This window comes from Melozone crissalis, unplaced genomic scaffold (assembly GCF_028551555.1).
Source record: "Melozone crissalis strain CALT ecotype California unplaced genomic scaffold, PUWL_Pcris_2 ptg000041l_1, whole genome shotgun sequence".
NCBI lineage: Eukaryota > Metazoa > Chordata > Aves > Passeriformes > Passerellidae > Melozone > Melozone crissalis.
In genome coordinates this window covers 10,281,697-10,300,781 of record NW_026535819.1, presented here as the reverse complement: position 1 = coordinate 10,300,781, position 19,085 = coordinate 10,281,697, and the positions used below count along the sequence as shown (strand labels likewise).

Below are 19,085 nucleotides of genomic sequence, written 5' to 3'. Positions count from 1 at the left end.
CCATTAGCCCACCTTACTGGGGCACCTTTAAGCCACTCTGTGGATTAATTGTTACTCTGAATCAATTAGCTGAGCACAGCCTGATTATTACCCATATTGTTTTAACATGATCCCATTGCCCATAATCAGGAAGGCATTCCCTTCCCTGCTCTCGGGTTGCTGTTGATAATTGCTGCCCCAGATGTGCAGTGTGTCTCTGCTTCAGCCCATGCAGCTGAAGAACGAGTCTGGACTCTTCACTTTTCACTCTTGAGGTTGTTTATTAATTCTTATCTATAACATTTTCTTTCTGCCCAGCCAAGATCTGCTCAGCAGGGCAGCCACAGGCACTCTGTGTTGTCCTTTTATACTACAAACTACATATAACATATTTACACTTAATTCCCAATACCCATCACCTGTGTTAGACAGTGCACTTCTACTCTGAACCAATCCCAAAGTGCCAACATCACTGCAGAAAATGGAGGAGGAGGAGAAGAAGAAGAAGGAGGAGGAGAAGGAGGAGAAGGAGAAGCAGAAGAAGCAGAAGAAGTAGAAGAAGAAGAAGAAGAACAAGAACAAGAAGAAGAAGAAGAAAGGCTGGACACGCCCAAGTTCTTCCATCTTGTCCCCATAACCCCCATACCAAAAATCCTAAAATCTACATTTTCACCCTGTGATCATTTTGTTATTACACCACTCAAACCTGTGTGACTTTCATGTCCTCATGCAAAGTTGGCAACTTGCTCCAAGGGTCAAAATCAAATCCCCAGGTGCTCTGGGCTCTGTGCCAGGGTCTCTGAGCCCCCCAATGGGGTCCTTGGCAACTCTGGGCACCCGGAGGGATGCACTGAGCTCTGACACCCTGGGAGCTGGGAGCACTCACTGTCCCCACGTTACTGCAGAGCACCAGGGGGATCTGTGCAGGTGAGAGATGTCTGACCCTGCTGCAGAGCCCTGGCTGGAGCAGGGCACAAACAGAGCAAGATTCATGGTGCCACAAACCCGAGTGAACACCACCAGAGGTGACACAGAGGTCACCCTACAGCTTCCCTTCCCAAAGCGCTTTCCAAAGGGAGTAACAAAGTTACAGTTAATGCAATAGTCCATCCATGCAGCTGAAAATAGCTCCTGACCTGGAACACAGGATTTGTCCAAGTCTCTGGCTTAGGTCACATAGGAAGGTCCACTCAATCAGCAGAATTTCAGGCTGGCGCTTTTTTGACAGTTGAAACTGCTGAATTAGTTTATGGCTAAAAAAAGAATGCCAGGAAGATATTTTGAAAAGTGCTGCACTCGGAGGCCTTCATCAGAGGAGAGCTAAACTTAGAGGGGCTGAGGTAGGAAGAGAAGGGTGTGAGTGACACCTCTGAGGGACAGCTCCATCCTCTGGGGACCAGGCTCCTGCCTGCAGTGCCTGGCCTGTCCTGAGGGGAAGGAAAGATGGAATCATTCCAGGCACCAGCTCTGTTAGAGCCCTGATGCACTTAAACATTTAGAGATTATAATGACCAAGAAAAATCTTATTTCCTTTTAAAAAGGATACTGCCAAGTGTTTCACATTCATTCTTCTTCCATAGCCAAAAGGAAAATGAATTTTAAAAATGGAGGACTCGTAGACAGTCTCCCAAGGAAATTTAAATTGGGAAGTGCAAACCATCCAACACCAGTTTGGGATGAGTCCCTGTGTCCCTGAGTTATCCAACACCAGTTTGGGATGTGTCCCTGTATCTCTGCATTATCCAACACCCATTTGGGACAAGTCCCTGTGTCCCTGCGTTATCCAACATCAGTTTGGGATGTGTTCCTGTGTCTCTTCCTTCATCCAACACCAGTTTGGGATGTGTCCCTGAGTTATCCAACACCAGTTTGGGATGTGTCCTTGTGTCCCTGTGTCCCTGCATCATCCAACACCGGTTTGGGATGTGTCCCTCTGTCCCTGTGTACCTGAGTCATGCAACACCAGTGTGGGATGCATCCCCGTGGCCCTGCCGTGTGTACCCTGTGTCCCCTGCTGTTTGTGGTGCCTCCTGGGTGCTGTCCTGTCCCCCTGAGTCACCCGAGCCCCAGCTCCGTTCAGCACTAACGAGGGCAGAGGTGTGAAGTGACTCAGGGCACAGGAACGCACTGAACGCTTCTCAAGCCCTCACGGTGAATCCTGCAGCCCCAAAACATTCTGAGCAGAGCAGGGAGAGCCCAGAGGGAAGGGTTTGCTCTTCAGAACTCTCCTGTGCAGCACGTCCTGGCACACCTCATCCCTGATTCTACAAGAGGAAGAGTTATCTGTTACTGCATCAGCAGCCTCTTATTTACAGGGCTTGGATGGCACCCATCCAAACAGGGCTTCAGGAGTGCTGGAAACAATTCAGCTGCTCCACAATGACTGTTCTACATTGGAATAATCTGTATTTTTGTAGTAATATTTTTTTTCTTTGGCCATGATGATACTGAAGTGTCATTTTCACAGAAGCCAAGTGAGATTCAAGCCCCTCTGTGCTAACAGTGGGTTCTGAGAAGTACAAACACTGCTGGGTCAGTTCTGTGCCTGCAGCTAAACCATAAATGTCACATATTTGTGCAATTTTGTGAAAAACAAGGAGGCTAAAGGAGTGCCCACCCTCACTGCAGGCTTAAAACTCATGGTGTTCATCTCCTGACATCAGTGCAGAGGCATTGAACAGAATCACAGAACGTGGAAGGGACCTTGAAGATCCTCTCATCCCACCCCTGCCATGGCAGGGACAGCTCCCACTGTCCCAGGTGCTCCCAGCCCTGTCCAGCCTGGCCTTGGGCACTGCCAGGGATCCAGGGCCTGCCCACCCTCACAGGGTGTTTTCTTAATATCTAACTCAAAGCATTTAAATCTAAATCTGTTATAGCCTTTCCCTGAGGTACAGAAGGACAATATTGATTGTCCCATGGTTTTCCTTTCCCTCTCAGGCTGGGCTGAGCTGCTGCTCCTCTGTCACTGTATTTATACCTGTGCTACATGCAACAACATTTTTGTTCCAGTGTAAAATGTGACTCACAGCAGTAAATTTGAGCATTGCATGCTCAACAGTCTCTGTGTTTTACACATGACAGTGAAACAAGACTAGAAAGCTGATTTAATATAAAGGCTCTGGACCTACAGGATATAAGGCCAGGATAGATGGCTGCCCCTGGATCCCTGGAAATGTCCCTGGAAGTGTCCCAGGCCAGGCTGGACAGGGCTGGGAGCAGCCTGGGACAGTGGGGGGTGTCCCTGCCATGGAATGGGCTCCAATGTCCCTTCCTGGGACTCAGTGTAGCAACCTGCAGACATTGTCATTAAAAACAAATACAAACTCACACCAGGGGCCAGAGAGGAGAGCCTGCTGTGTCCAGAGGACTCACAGAGCTGGATGAATGGGGCAGCTTTGGGTTGAATCCCTGGATTTGAGCAGCCCCCATTCCTGGCTCTGCTCCATCCCACCCCTTCCCCAGGCAGTCCCACACCACCACCTCTCTTGGTTCTCAGTTCATGGACAAAAACACCTCATGCTCTAAAAAAGCTTCTTTTTCTAAGAAACCAAAATGAGCAGCAGTGGCTCCCAAGGGCTCCAACAGCTCAGAGCCACCCCCCTGTGTGGCATTCACAGTTTCTGGAAAAATCCCTTCACCCAGGATTTTTCTCCTGGGAAGCTGAGGAGCCTCAGAGAAAAGGAAAACAATTCTTATCTCATTTGCTTCTCCTGTGTTGTGCTCATGTGGAATGTGTTTGGGGATTCTTTATCCACAGGTGATTGTTCCATTGGATTCTGCTGGGAGTTGTTTTCACTCTTTGGCCAATCAGGGCCAAACTGTGCTGGGACTCTGAAAAGAGTCAGGAGTTTTCATTATTTTCTTCTTAGCATTCAGTAAGTATCATTCCTGTATTCTTTAGTACAGTATTCTTTAATAGAATATAGTATATTCTTTAATAGAATATAGTGCTATATATTGTATGATTAATATATAATTATATTACTATATTATATTAAAATATATTCTATTAAATATATTCTTTAATACAATATAGTATTATAAAGTAATAAATTAGCCTTCTGAGAACATGGAGTCAGATGCATCATTCCTTCCTTCATTGGGGCATTCCCAACAAATACAATATCCCTGTCCAGGATCTGAGTCTGCCATGGTCATTCATTGTCACAGCAGCTCAACCTGCCATGGTCAGATGTCACAATAGGACACAAAATGAACACTCACATGCTGAGATGTCCAAGGCAAAAAAGGTGCATTTATTTCCAGACCTCACTATTTATAGAATTCCAAAAGTGACCATGGATTGGAGGATGAGATTGCCACCTCTCCGACCACACTGGTCAAACCAACAGTCCAATTCTCTCATCCTCCAGAAAGGAATGCAAAACAATCATTATTTACACGAAAAGTGAGTGAGAAACTCTATTTTAAAAATGTAAACATCAGAAGGCTTAGAAGAACTTTAGACAGTCACTGTCACAGCAGCTCAACCTGCCCCCTGTGAATGTCCCTCCCCAGTGCCAGCACTGCCACACCAAACAGGTGGGGAACAACAGAGCACATGGAAAGGAGCTAAAACCAAAATTTACACACCATTTGTACAGCAGGGATAGAGTTTATTAATCCAGTGGAACTGGAATAGTTATGCTCAGTGTGTGCTTCCCTCAGCACAGCGTTATGTCCACCACAGTTACCTTCACCTGGGCTCGCAAGCTTCTGTCAACTCTCCCTGCAACAGAAATGCTGCCCTTGATAACAGGGAATTCCCATTTCCCATGGAAAAGAGCTCTGCTGTCAATCACTGCTCACAATTTCAAGTATCACCCCAAGACAGCACCTAATTAATCTGCTTTCTTGCACTCTGAGCTAATTTAATTACCTGGTCGGGTTATCAACAGGGATAAAGTCTCGTGGAATTACAGGGTTTAGGCCAGGCATGGGGTCAGTGGGGCAGGGATGGAGGAGCTCACAGCCCTGTGCCCTCACACAGCAACAAGGGGAGAGGCCAGACACCAGTGTGGGGTAAAACAGCTGTTATTTCCCATTGGAAATGATGTAACTTTCCTAACAAATTGTTTTAATTAATTGCAATCAATGCCCACTTTCAGCTAGCACTAGTTAAGTTTCTTCACAGGCTCTTACAACTTCTTTGATCACTAAATGACCAAAACCTCAAGTTTGCTAAAAGTAACCCTGCCAAGCTTTAATAAACAAAGGCAAAGGGAGTTGGAGATTGGACATCTGGGATCTTAAATTTATGATCCTTCAAGGGTGTTGAAGCAAGCAGAAAATGCAGAGGAGATTAAGGCCTGGAAAGCTGGAGATTCCCTGACTGAGAAAAAGATTATAAAAGTAATAAAGTATGTGGACCAGATTAGCATGAAGTGTGAGAAATTAACAACCAAGAGCAGAGAGAACGGTAAGTAATGAAGAGAATTATGTAACCTAGAGCAAATGAACACTAATTTGCTAAAAATGTATAAATAAGTGAAAAAGTTTTGTATCAGTGTTGGTGCAGAGGCTGGAGCTTTGTCAGCCGCACACAAGGATACAGTAATGCCTTAGTCACTAACAGTGTCACACAGCCTTGGAGGGAGCCTTACTGATCCCAGGGACTTTGGGGCACCTTGGGAACAATCCCAGAGGCACCAGCTCTGCCCCAGGGCTGCCCCAGCTCCCCCTCCCCAGGCTGTGCCTGTGCCTGGCCCTGCTCCCAGCCCTGACAGCCCCTCAGTGACAGCGGTGTGACCACCTGAGCCTGTCCCTGCACCTGAACTTGTCCCTTCACCTATAGCTGAACCTGTCCCTGCACCTGTCCCCTCACCATCACCTGGCCTTACACCTACACTTGAACCTATACCTATAGCTATGCCTGTCCCTATCCCTGCCCTTATCCTGTTCCTATTCCTGCCTCTCTTTCTTGTCCTTCTCCCTCTCCTTCTTTTCCCTTTCCCTTTCCTTTCCCTTCCCGCTGCCCGTCCCTCAGGCGCCGCCGCCATTTCCCGCCGTGTGGGCAGGGCCGCGGTGCGCGCCGGGAGCGGGCGGGGCGGCGGCGGAGCGCGGGCTGGGTACGGCCGGGCCGGGAGCGCCGAGTCCTGAGGGGTTCCCCCTGTCCTGAGGGGACCCCGTGTGTCCCACCGCGATCCCCCTGTTCTGAGGGGATCCCACAGTCCTGAGGGAATCCCGCCGGGGTCCCGCCCATCCCCGCGCCCCTGACGCCGCGTTTGCCTTGCAGGAGGCCCAGGATGGCGGAGAGACCGGAGGACCTGAACCTGCCCAACGCCGTCATCACCCGCATCATCAAGGAGGCGGTGGGTGCCGGGCCCCGCGGCCCAGCGGAGCCCCGGGAGATCCCGGCCCTGGAGGCCCCGGCCCCGGCCCGTGCTGTGTCCCCGCCCGCGGGGCTCTGCCCTGGGCTGCCCCCCTCGGGTACCGCGGCTGCGGCCCCCTCACTGCAGCTGTACTGGTGCAGCCCCCGCAGTGGCACTGTGAGAACCAGGCTCCCTAAAACTTCAGCACACAAGTCCGTGTCTATATAAAAATCCAGAATAACTCCCAGTGGTTAGTTTACTTTGTTTGGTCTGGAGCTGTGAGGTGTTGCTGGGTGGGTCTGGGCCTGGCAGGCTTGTCAGGAGCTGGGCAGTCACAGGATGAGTTACCTGCAGACAGTGGCCAGACCCCAAATTCCAGTCACTGGGCTTCTGCTCAGCTCTGTGCCTTTGGGGGACACATTCCCACTGCCCTGGGCTTCCACTGGGAGCAGAGGTCCTGTGACAGCACCTCAGAGCAGTTCCCAGTTCTTCTGAGCCCTCTGAGTGCCTTAACATACCAACACTTCCATTTTGGAATTTGTTTTTAGCAGCTGCTGATAAAAGTTGGATTTGTTTTTCAGCTTCCTGATGGAGTCAATATTTCCAAAGAAGCCCGGAGCGCGATCTCCCGAGCAGCGAGCGTGTTTGTGCTCTATGCAACATCATGGTAAGGACATATGCAACTACATGGTAAGGTGCAGCAGTCACTGGGGCACTTCATTGATAATTCATCTCTGCTGGCCTGGGGACTCTCTCCCAGTGTTGTTTTTCTGTATTGCCTGTTTATATAAATAAACCAGGCTGCCAGGCTGCAGCAGGTGGGTTTGGACTGCTCAGAGCAGCCCATGGGAAGGTAGCTGGGCTCTGGACACAGCTATGTCCCAAAAAGAGGAGTCCCAAACTGCCATTAGCCTTAGAACGTGGTGCACAGCCTTCCTGACAAAGGCAGGGGCACTTCACTCACTGTCAGGCTCTTCATCATGAAGCTGTGTTAGGGCAAGAGCTGCCACAGAGGACACAGTCACATTTTGGGTTGGTTTGGCATATTCTCTGCAGGCAGTCACTTCTCTAGTGTCAGGTGCTTCTAGGGCTGTGTGGAACTGTCACAGGCAAGGTTCAGGCTTTCTCCTTCTCCTGCTCGTAGAAAAGGTCTGTGCAAGCAGAAACTAACACTGTGGGAAAGCACAGACAGCCAGTGTAAACAAAAATGTCTCAAACCTCCTTTAGTAAATGATAAAAAAACCCTAAATTTTTTTGTGGATGGCTTTTTTTAGTTGCTTATGACTTGATTATTAAAGTCAAGATGGAATTGCTGACAGTTCCCAATTACCTCTCTCTTTCGTTCTCCCTAGTGCAAATAACTTTGCCATGAAGGGGAAGAGGAAAACCCTGAATGCTGGCGACGTGCTCTCTGCCATGGAGGAGATGGAGTTCCAGAGATTCGTGGCCCCTCTGAAGGAATCCCTGGAAGGTACCGTGCTCCGTGGGTGCCCAGGGACTCTGAGGCACTGAGTCCTGTTTTCCTCCAACGCTGGACAAGCAACACTTATTGCCTGTCTTGTTTCTCTTCTCTTTGCCCAGCATCCTACACTGCAGTTTGCCTGGGGAGTAACTAATGTGCACCTTAACGGGACTGGGATAACATTATTGCACAACTGATGAGGATTGAGAAAGTCTCATCTGCTCTCACTCCCCTATTATGTTATCTAAGGAAAGCCGTAGGTGCTGCCTGTAAATGTGACCTCCTGCATCCTTTTCAGCATTTTTCTGCTGAAATTTAACCTGATTTCCTATGGAGCTGCTCAGCACAGCTCAGCTCGTAGGGTGAGTTGTGCTCTGAGTTCCCTGCTCCCCTCCAAAGGCAGGAGAGCAAGTGGATGTTGGATCTCAGCCACTGACCTGTCTGTGCTGTGCCAAGCCCTCACTGTTCCCTCTCCTCAGTTTACAGGCGGGAGCAGAAAGGAAAGAAAGAGGCCAGGAAAGATAAAGACAAGAAGGCAGACTCGGAGGAGCAAGATAAGAGCCGAGAGGACGACAATGATGACGATGATGAAAGGATGGAGGAGGAAGAACCAAACGATGAGGAAGAGGTGGACAACTGAGCTGGCTCGTGGGCAGGGGCTGGGGTGTGCTCAGAGGGATGTAAAGGCTGAAAACTGACCTTGCTGCATCCCCTGGAGTGTCCATTAGAGCTTTGTACTGCCCCTCTGTGGCCTGTCCCTTTTGGCCTGGAATTTGTACATAAAGGACTGTGCTGAAGCTTTCCCGTGGCAGGGTGGCTCCTCCCTGTGCCTGAGGGCTTTGGCCCTCCCCAGGCCCTGGGCTTTTGATGCTGGGCTGGCTCTGAAAGAGAGGAAAAAAGCACTGGTGGGTGCTCAGTGCAGAAACTGGCCAGGAGAACATGAGACTCTTGAAGATGAGGGGTTGAATCCATTCACAGATCACTTCTGGGGTGTAGAATGTAGGTGATGATGTCCAGAGGCTTGGGGGCTGCACATTGAAGCTTTTGATCCAGTTGAGTTGTTTTTTCCCCTTTGTTTCCTTGCATCCTGGCTGTGCCATCTCTGCCTGCTGTGCTGTGACAGTGACACTGTGTCCTTCAGCCTCAGGGTGGCTGCACAGGGACCACGAGTTCACTCACTGACTCACCCAAACTAACCCAAATCTGAAAAACACACAGTGCTGATGGGGTAAACTGTACACTGACAGTGAATTGAGAGGCAAAGAGGAGATGATTCAAAATCTGGAGCACAAGGAGGGCTCAGATGAGGAGCAGGGCTGGAAACAGGTGGCTTTGTGCCATGCTGGGGGTGGGACAGCTCAGTGTCACACTGGGGTCTGGTGGTCTCAGCAGCAGCCAGCTGAGATGTGCTAGAGCAGAGTGGGGAATTGTGGTTGTCTTTTCCCCTTTTCCCAGTTGGGATGGGTTAATTCCATCCAAGGTCCCTCTGTAGCCTTTGCTGGTCATCCCAGGGGTGCCTCAGGGAGGGCAGCAGGGCAGGGGGTGTGTGTCCACCCAGGGGCCCTTGTGGCTTCACAAAAGGCCCCTGCAGGAAGGAAGGGTTGAGAGAAGCTCTTGGTATCCCTTGTGCTGCTGTAGGTTTGTGCTTTTCCACTTGAACTCTTAGTTCTGATGCCTTTTCTCCCTCAGGAAGTTTTAGATATATTTAAAACCCCCAGGTTTTGATGATGTGCAGCTTTAAAACAGCACTTGTGAGGAGTCCTGGATCCTTTCCACCAAAAAATGGTGGCAGCTGCCCACAAGAACCACCCTGCCCTCCTGCTTTTCTGGCTCGCTGGATTTTCACAGGCACACAAGCCCAGCTTCTGAAAAGAACTGAACCAACACAGATTTTCTGCTGTCTAGTTTCTGCTGGCATCCAGTCAGGCTGTGCAAAGCCTGAGCTGATGATGTGTTCCCCACATTTCTGATAAACACCCACCTTCCAGCTCTTTTCCTCTCTTCTTTATTTCTCTTCAGCACATATCTGGGGTGCATATTCTGGAAGGGAACGAGATCTAAATAAAACCAGCTTTTTTTTTTTACAGAAATGGGTGTCTCATATTTTGGTCAGTTATACAATGAGCAGGTTGTGGTTGCATAAGTGGGATGGGAGCAGGAAATGCTCTGGTTTCTGGAGCAGCTGACATGGAGGAGGATGAGAGGAGGATGAAGGCTGCTGTAGCCTGGCCTGTGTGAGAGGAGGAGGGACTGTGGAAAGGAGGAGGGGATTTCCAGGTCACTGATGTTTGCTGGGGGAAGGAGCTGACAGCTCCAGGGAGAGGCTCCAGGCTGGGGGGAAGATCCAGGATCTGGATCCAGAGTTTCTGCACCGGAGCGAGCCAGGGAATGGTGCTTTGGTGGGGGAGTTGCAGAATTCCTGCACTAAACCTGATCCTGACATCTCCCCTGCTCTGAGAGACCAGAGCAGGGCTCTGGGCTTCCCCCAGCACCCCAAACCCTGCTCCAGGTGCCTCTCCTGCACCCCAAACCCTGCTCCACACCACCACAGCCTCTCAGCCATGCTCCTTAAACCAAACCCTCACAGCACCCCAATGCCCTGTCCCAGCCACTCCAGAATCCTAAAACCTGGCTCCTGGTCCTCCCACAGCACCCTAGAACTGGACTGCATACACCTCCAGCACCCCAAAACCCAGCTCCATGTCCCCCTCAGCACTCAAAACCTAGCTCTGGGTCCTGCAGCACCCCAGAGCTTTGCTCCAGCCTCCACGAACCCCCAAAACCTGCCTTCTTCCCCCCCCCATCATCCCAAAAGCCCTGCTCCGTGTCCTCCAGAACCCCAAAACCTGGCTGTGAGTCCCCCTGCAGCACCCCCAAACCTGGCTCCAGGTGCCCCTGCAGCACCCCGGGACTGGATTGCTTGGCCCCAGCACCCAGAGCTGCCCCCGCAGCACCCCGAGGCCGTGCCCCGTGCCTCCCCCCGGGCCCATCCCTGCCCCAGACCCCCAAATCCCGGCCCCAGACCCCAAATCCAGCCCCAGACCCCAAATCCCGGCCGCAGACCCCAAATCCCGGCCCCAAACCCCAAATCCCGGCCGCAGACCCCCAAATCCCGGCCCCAGACCCCAAATCCCGGCCGCAGACCCCAAATCCCGGCCCCAAACCCCAAATCCCGGCCCCAGACCCCAAATCCCGGCTCCGCCGCCGCCCCCGTCCCCCCGCGCCGCCTTTCCCGCGCTCCGCCGCGAGACTTCCCGCCAGCCCCTCCGCGGGGGGGGGGGGGGCTATGCTGATTATGGGCGTGGCTATGCAAATTTCGGACACTGTCGCACGGCCGGAACGGACGCGTTCATCGGTGAGTGCCGGGACCGGGACCGGGAACCGGACCGGGAGCGGGGCTGGGAGCGGGCACCGAAGCTGGGGCCGGGGCATCCGCGTCTCCTTCACTCCCCGACCTCGGCCCCTTGCGGGGCTGCCGGAAAATGACTGCAGGGACGGGGCCCGGCCGCGCTTGGGTGCAGGCAGGAAGGGCAGCCCCGGGTAACGCAGCAAGGACAGCCCGGGTTTTGCTCAGTTTTGCTCGGTTTTTGCTCGGGTTTTGCTCCGTAACCGTGGCAACGGCGGGGGACGCGCCGAGCAGCGTGTGATGCTGCGAGCTAGCGTTGGTCCCGAGCTCCAGCATGTGCTGGGGTGTAATTCCAGACCCCGGAGCATCCCCGTTCCCGTCCTGGAGCGGGAAACCTGCCCTAACAGCTTGACCTTCGTAGGTAGCTCTTAATTAACCCTGTAACAGCTTTGCCTTCATTAGTGGCTGTTAATTAACCCACAGCTCCGTTTTGTGCCTGGGGAGCTCCACCTTCCTAGAACACTCCAGTCCGTCCCCTGCTCAGCTGGGATTTTGGGATCCTGCATGTCCCTGGGATTTAGCTAAATAATTGTGCTCCCGTCTGAGGCCACGTGTGTTTGTGTGTCCTGAAATGCTGGGACACCTCTTGCTGCCAGGATGAGGCGAGGCGAGGGAACGAACCCTGCCAGCTCCTGGGAGCCGGAGCAGCGCCGGCTCTGCCTCCTGCCCGTCCCGAGCATTGTCCGGCCGGTGCCGAGGGCCGGCGTGTGCCGGGTTCTCCCGTTGGGAAGGCGCTTCCCGTCCCTGGAGAGCAGCAAGGCACCGGGGCAGAGCCGCGGGCACGGGCTGGGCACGGGCTGGGCACCGCTGCGGGTTCGGGTGCTGCGGCTTTGGACCGGCCCCAGTGGAAGGGGCAAAGGTGAAGCCGCTCTGCTGCCGACCTGTCCCTGAACTCCTCCGGTGTGCGCGGAGCAAAGAGCTTTAGAAAGTCCGGTTCGGGCCCTGGATGTTGGGGAAAGGTTAATTTGTTCTGCCGGGATCTCGGGAGGAGCAGCCCCAGCCCAGGGTGGCGCAATGTCCCCGTGGCCGTGCCCTCCTTCCCCGCTGTCCCCGGCTGTGCCCCCCCGGTGTCCTGGTCCTGCCGGGTGCCCTGGGTGGGCAGCAGCTCGTCCTGGACGTGGGGCTGGGACGGAGGACCCGGCCCAGCAGCCCGGGACCCACCCGTGCCGCTCTTATCTCGGCCCTGCAATCCCGGCCGGCGCCGTCTGCTCCTCCTCCCGAGCGCGGTTTCGGGAGCTGCGGCCTCTATCTGTCCCGTGCAGTCAGGTGCCGCTGGTCCCACCCGGCCCCCTCCCCTCCCTCGGGTGGGATTAACTGTTTAAAGCATTTTTTGGATTCTCGAGGTGGGTTTTGTTCACTGAGCCCTTTGTTTGCCATTGGGAGCCCTGCCTGGAGCCAGGCGCCTGCTGGAGCTGCCAGCTCCGGTTCAGCCGAGGGCTGTCCCCTTCCCTGGAGCAAGCAGCGTTCCAAGGGCTAAAAATGGCTTGCCAAGGGATGCCATGACGCTGCCAGGTTCCTGTCAGCTGCTCTGCATCCCCCACGAGCACCACCTGATGTTTTTATTGGGGTTTTTATATGTGTAAGCCTCTAACCAAGAGGGGCCTTTCCTCATCCCCAAGCAGAAGCGATTCCCTGGGGTATGAGAGGCTCGATTCCAGCCCTGGACTGAACACAATTCCCCTTTGTTCCAAGTGTCCTGTGCACTGGACTGCTCTGACAGAGTTTGGCTCCACATTAGAACTTCTTAATGGTCTTGAGTATGTAAAATAGGTGAAACACTTCCTATTACAGGTTTTCCAGAAGAACTGAGCCATCTCCCAGCTCTGTCACTGGCTGGTGTCGTGGGTTCCAGTGTAAAACTTTGTGCCCTGGATTCTGTGCTGGGAGCTGGAGCTGTGCCTCCAGGAGGACTCTGATCCCATTCTGTTCTCCAGAGAGAGTTTGGACGCAGGCTGAGGGTCAGAGAGGTTTACTGACCCCTCCTGGGATGGACCAAGGCTGTTCCATCTCCCTAGCGAGGCCCTGCCCTGCCCAGGACACTCACAGGAATCCACCTGCTCTTTCAGAATCCCATCTCAGCTCCATCAGGCTCAGCTCCCAAAACCCCACACTCTCCAGCAGGCACTTTGCTTTGTCTCCCAGAGCACTCCAGCTCCTCTGCACAGGGCGTTCAGGGGATGTGGCCCTGTGTGAGCAGCCAGCAGTCCCTGGAGCTGCTCTGCACAAACAGTCCCTTGCTGGGGTCGTGCAGCTGCTGCTCTGCACTGCAGCCAAACACCTCGTCCCAGGAGAGCTCCCTTCCCACGGCCCTTCCATCACATCCACCAGCAGCAGGGTGGGGGGAATTGAGCCCTCATGGAAATGTAATCCTTAATGGGCTGATCACAGAGTTATTACTAGATCTGCTAGAGAGTAAAACATTGCTACAGAAGAAGTTTCAGCCATGAGATAGCTAATGATTGATTTACGTGTGAGTTTTGTTACCTCTGAAATCAGTTTTGCCTAACTCCATGGTTTTCTTTATCCAGCAGTAAGTGGCCACTGGAGTTGTTTAACTGTGAGAGTTGTGTGAGAGCTTTAGAGCCCTGGATGGTCCCATGCCTCCAGTGCCCCTACTCTTCTGTAGCTGCACCTTCACACTGCAGCCATAAATATGTGGTGCTGCACAGAATCGTGGAATAGTTTGGGTTGGAAGGGACCTTAAAGATGACACACAGCAGCTCTGTATCCTCTCCATACAAAACCACAATTTCTCAGCACTAAGGAAAAGTGAAATGAATGAAGAATAACCCTCTTGGGGCTCAGGGAAAGGAACCTGCAGAGGGTGAACGTGGTTCTGCTGAGGGGGCTGTCAGTAGCTGGAAATGGGGGTTTCATACACAGAACTGGGGGGTTTGTGGGGAGGAGTCACTGACAGCCCTGTTAATGGGAAGGGCTCTGACTGCTGATGGGGGTCCTGCAGCACCCCAGGGTGCCCAGGGTAGGTGGGGTGGAGCTGCCTGGGCTGCAGCTCATGGCCTGGCATGGGACAGGGCCAGTCCTGCAGGGGCTGCCTGGATCCAGCCCCTCCTCACGTGTGCAAAGAGCAGCAGCTCACCGGGGCCCTGCTGGTTTGTTTTAGTGTTTCAGAGTCTCCCTCCCTGACAGCAGAGCCCACCATGCAGGCAGACTCTGTTCTCCACAGTGGTTACTTCCACCCCATGCTGCGCTCCTGGCAGTGCACAGCCACCACCTTCGATGCCTCCAACCTCATCTACCCCATCTTTGTCACGTGAGTGAGCCCCAGCTCTGGGGCAGGGATGGACCTGGCTCAGGGGCTCTGGCTGGGCCCATCCCTGCACCCCCTGAGCTCCTAAATAGGTGCAGAGCTCCTGTGGGCCAGTCTGGGGGAGAGGCTTCCTTCTCACATCTCTGTCCCATCCACCTCCCACAGTGACAGCCCTGATGCCGTGGAGCAAATTCCCAGCCTTCCTGGACAAGCCAGGTATGAATCCAGCCCCCCAGTCACTGCTGTGCTGTGTCTGGGGAGGGTTCATTTGTGCCCTGAGCATGAGCCAGTGCGAGGCTTCCAACCCTCTGGTTCCTGCTTTGGAGATCCCCACATCAGGCAAGGTGGGAATGTTCATCCACTCAGGGAGTGGAGGGAATCATGCAGGGAATGCTGGCAAAGTGTCAGTGCTGGGAGGGACAGCACCAGGGGCTGGCTGTGTCCCAGAGCACTCCCAGGCTGTGTGGGCTGGGCACACAGGGAGGCTGGAACTGAACAAGGTTTCCAGCGGCAGCCAGAAAACCTCTGCAAGGACGTGGGGTCTGGTCCTGCACTGGATCCCACTGGACTGGCAGCTCCCTCTGCATCTGCTGCACGTTAGCAGGGCTTTGGGCAGGGGAGCTGGGATGGGAAAGGGGCTGGAGCTGCACCAGGGCCACCAAGATAAGGGATCCAAGGGCAGGGTATGCCCATTCCTCCACAGCAGTGTCCCTGCCGGGCTGATAGTGCTCCTGGAGCCCCAGATAAGGGCTCAGATTGTTCCTCCCAGTGTTCAGGCAACACCTCCCCTGTAGCTGCAGGCACTGCCTGGTGACACTGGATGGCTCCCAGGGCAGCAGCATCCCAGTGCCAGGGCAGCTGTCCCCACGGGGCAGCTCTGGGTGCCTGGCAGCTGCTGCCCTCTGCCCTGCAGGTATGGAGTGAACAAGCTGGAGGGGATGCTGCGGCCCCTGGTCGAAGACGGCCTCAAGTGTGTGCTCATCTTTGGGGTGCCCAGCAAGGTGCACAAGGTCAGTGCATGGTGTGGGGGTGCTGGGAGAGCCACAGGGCTGTCAGAGCAATGGGGGCTGGGTGGGGGGGGGTCTCCTGATCAAACAGGAGCAGTTCAGGGTCTCTGGCTGTGATATGATAGGATATTATCACACCCAGAAAGTCCCCAGAGCTCTGCAGGTGACCCCAAAACCTGCCCTAGCTGCCCATCACCCTTTTCCCTCAGTGGGGTCCCACCATCCAGCCTTACAAGGTCCCGCAGTTCAGGAAATGCAGAGCTGCTGCCACGGAGGAGCCGGTGGGAAGTGTCAGCTGTGCATGCTGAGGTGTTTGTGTCCTCACAGGATGAGAGAGGCTCTGCTGCTGATGCTGAGGGCACTCCTGCCATCCAGGCCATCAGGAAGATCCACTCCACCTTCCCAGAGCTGCTGATTGCCTGTGATGTCTGCCTGTGTCCTTATACCTCACACGGGCACTGTGGTGAGCACGGGCTCCAGACTGGGCTGTGCTCTGGGCCTTCTCCTGCCTCTGGGAGCCTCTGGGATTTGCCATTTTCTGCCGAGGGTCTTCCCAGCTCCTGCTCCAAGACTTGGCTTCCTTGCACTGCTGTAGTTGAGTCTGGGTGACCTCTCCTTTGACCACAGCATGGGTGGTTCAGACCCTCCCTCAGGCCCCTGAGTCTGAGCACCCCTCAGTGTCCCCCATCTCTGCCTTCCCTTCCCTGGTGCACCCACATGCTGTGTCCAGTCCCCAGCAGGCTCCTGGTCCTTATCCACCTCCCTGAACACACCAGGTTCCCCACTGCTGCTCTGAGCACCTCCTCAGCTTGTCCCCAGAGCCACACTGCCCTGGGGACTGAGCTGTCCCTGCACTGTGTAACCCAGGTTTGTCTCCCAGGCATCCTGCGTGAGGATGGCACCATCCAGAACGAGCTCAGCTGCCAGCGCCTGGCCGAGGTGGCACTGGCTTATGCCAAAGCAGGTGGGGAGCCCTGGCAGTGACACCCCAGACTGGCTCTCAGAGCTGGCCCTCTCTGCTTTGGGCAGACCCAAAAGCAGCCTGGGCCTGGCTCCAACTGGGGGTGCTCCCCTGCAGGGGTGTGAGCCTCCAACAGCCCTGTGCTGTCTGTCCCTGCAGGATGCCACATCGTGGCCCCCTCGGACATGATGGACGGGCGCATTGCAGCCATAAAGCAGGCGCTGATCTCCAACGACCTGGGCAACAAGGTGAGCCAGGGTTCTGTGTGTGCCACAGGCACAATCCACCCCCAGGGAGGCTGCAGCACAGCAGGACAGGGCAAGGGGCAGGAGGGGCAAAGCCCCTTGGTGCCACGGGCACTGCCCTGCCCTGGCACACACAGAACAGGAATGTCCTTGGCTGAGGGAAATATGCCTAGGCATGCTGAGGTGCCAGATGTGTGGCAGGGGGAGGGTGAAGCTGTGGGAGGGAATCTCTCCTGTCCCAGCACTGGGATGTGGCCCTGAGCTCCCAGCCCTCACAGCCCCTCTCTGCCCTGCAGGTCTCGGTGATGAGCTACAGTGCCAAGTTTGCTTCGTGCTTCTATGGCCCCTTCAGGTGGGTCTGTGTGTCCAGCTGGGGCCAGGCTGGCTGGGAGTGCATTCCCAGGCAGTTATTTGGGAAAGGGGCTTACCCAGAGCCTGGGGTGTACGTGGGGCACACTGGTCACTTTGCAGCATCCTACTCCTACTTCTCCATGCAAAAAGGACTTGCCCAGAAGAGGCTAGCTGGCAGCAAGGTCACTGAAGGCTGATCTTCCATCCCAACGCTTCACCTGTTTGGGTGCTGGTGGCAAGGCAGGCAGAGGGAGCTGCCTGCAGCTTCCAGGAGCAGTCAGTAGTCACAGCAGTCAGTGCTGCCCACAGAGTGACTTCAGGGACAAGCCTCAGCTAAGTCAGCTGTTAGACCTTGTCCCAAGAACAGCCTGACCCTGGCCGAGTATCCCAAGGATTCTGCCTTGGGAAAGAGCCCGACATAATTTTACCCAGACTCTGTGCATGAGGGGGGCAGTGGGTGTTGAAACAGCTCCCAGGGCCAGCCTGGGCCTGTAGGACCTCCCAGAGGAATCCCTGGGTGCTGAGCTGTGTTGGGAGCACCCCTTGCTCTGGCTCAGTGGCTCAGAGCTTGTCCTGGCCTGTCCTCGTGTTTCTGGAGCTGCAGGAGGTGGGAGCCAGGAGTTCCTCACCCTCTGCCCCTCTGCAGGGACGCGGCGCTGTCCAAACCGGCCTTTGGGGACCGGCGCTGTTACCAACTGCCCCCGGGCGCCCGCGGGCTGGCCCTGCGCGCTGTGGTGAGTGTGGGGGGGACCCTCAGTGGAGTGGGTGTGGGCTGTGGGGTGGGACCCCCTCAGTGGGGTGAATATGGGCTGTGGGGTGGGACCCCCTCAGTGGGGTGAATATGGGCTGTGGGGTGGGACTCCCTCAGTGGGGTGACTGTGGGCTGTGGGGTTATGCCTGTGGGGTGGGACACTCTCACATAGGGCCTGGGTGATCACACCCCACAGGGCTTGGGGCGAGCAAGAGCTTGGGAGGCAAATGGTGAACGGTGTTCCCCTTCCATGAGCCAAAGAAACATGAGGCCCACCAGCCTGGCAGAGCTGGTCCCACTGTGTGCCCAAGGGCTGAGTTGCTGTCCCCATACGCTGCTTGGCTGGGGGTGTCAGGTGCAGGGACACGAAGCCATCAGCTCTCCCCAGGCACCGTGTGTATGGCGAGGGGAGCACCAGCCACCTTGGCCATGAGGGGCTCACAGCCTCCTGTGATCCCTCCTGGGGAAAACCACCACGGCTCCAAACTCCTGGGCAAAACCAAGCTGTTCTTGTCCCCACGCTGCCGTGGCAGGACCGGGACGTGCGGGAGGGCGCGGACACGCTGATGGTGAAGCCGGGGATGCCCTACCTGGACCTCGTGAGGGACGTCAAGGCTCGGGTGAGGCCTGCGGGGCAGGGAGGGCTCTGGCTGGGGCTGTGGATTCTGTGTGCGGGGAGGGCGCTGGAGCACCGGGGTGTGCGGAGGGCAGTTCGGGCTGTCCCCGGCACTGACCCGCTCCCGCAGCACCCCACGCACCCGCTGGCCGTGTACCACGTCTCGGGGGAGTTCGCCATGCTGTGGCACGGGGCGCAGGCCGGCGCCTTCAGCCTGGAGGCGGCGGTGCAGGAGGCGATCACGGCCTTCAGGCGCGCAGGTGAGGCTGCGACCCCCGTGTCCCCCCCTCTCTATCCCCCGTGTCCCCCCGGGTGGCTCCAGCGTCTCGTCTCTCCGCAGGGGCCGACATCATCATCACCTACTTCACACCGCAGTTGCTGCGCTGGCTGCGGGAGGCGGCGGGCCAGCACTGAGCGCGGCCATTGCGGCTGCGGCGGGAATCTCGGGAGGGGCGGGTTATCCGGGATGGGAGGGAATTCCGGTAGGGGCGGGTTCTCCGCTAGGGGCCGGTTCTCCGCTAGGGGCGGCCCTTCCGGGCAGCGGCGCAGGTGGGTCCCGGCACTGCGCGGCTCCGCAGCCCCCGTGCACCGGGAGCTCGATTCGGTGAGCGCCGGCACCGCCCCGCACCTCTGGGACCCGCGGGGACACCGCGATCCTGCACCGGCGTTCCAGCGGTGCTCCCATCCCCGACTCCCCGGCTGTGCCCCGCACACCCTCCCCAGAC

General features: G+C 55.5%; 2 protein-coding genes across 3 annotated transcripts; both read left to right on the top strand.

The window, feature by feature from the left end:
- The first annotated feature begins 6,025 nt into the window (after nt 1–6,025).
- On the top strand, nt 6,026–8,463 carry POLE3 (DNA polymerase epsilon 3, accessory subunit). Its single transcript, XM_054283935.1, has 5 exons — nt 6,026–6,050; nt 6,218–6,293; nt 6,875–6,960; nt 7,646–7,764; nt 8,235–8,463. Exons 2-5 carry the CDS (start codon nt 6,228–6,230, stop codon nt 8,393–8,395), a joined length of 432 nt encoding a protein of 143 aa, XP_054139910.1. The 5' UTR covers nt 6,026–6,050; nt 6,218–6,227; the 3' UTR covers nt 8,396–8,463.
- A 2,595-nt stretch (nt 8,464–11,058) lies between these two features.
- Nucleotides 11,059–18,793, top strand: ALAD (aminolevulinate dehydratase). Of its 2 annotated transcripts, none has more exons than XM_054283925.1 (12): nt 11,059–11,110; nt 14,291–14,432; nt 14,595–14,645; nt 15,343–15,439; nt 15,764–15,899; nt 16,317–16,400; nt 16,557–16,645; nt 16,939–16,994; nt 17,640–17,727; nt 18,278–18,364; nt 18,491–18,620; nt 18,701–18,793. In XM_054283925.1, the coding sequence occupies exons 2-12, from the start codon at nt 14,320–14,322 to the stop codon at nt 18,772–18,774; spliced, it is 1,005 nt and encodes a 334-aa protein (XP_054139900.1). In that variant the 5' UTR covers nt 11,059–11,110; nt 14,291–14,319; the 3' UTR covers nt 18,775–18,793. The 2 variants fall into 2 exon arrangements, with proteins under 2 accessions (XP_054139900.1, XP_054139901.1); XM_054283926.1 differs by lacking the exon at nt 11,059–11,110 and adding an exon at nt 11,249–11,518.
- Nucleotides 18,794–19,085: the final 292 nt, after the last annotated feature.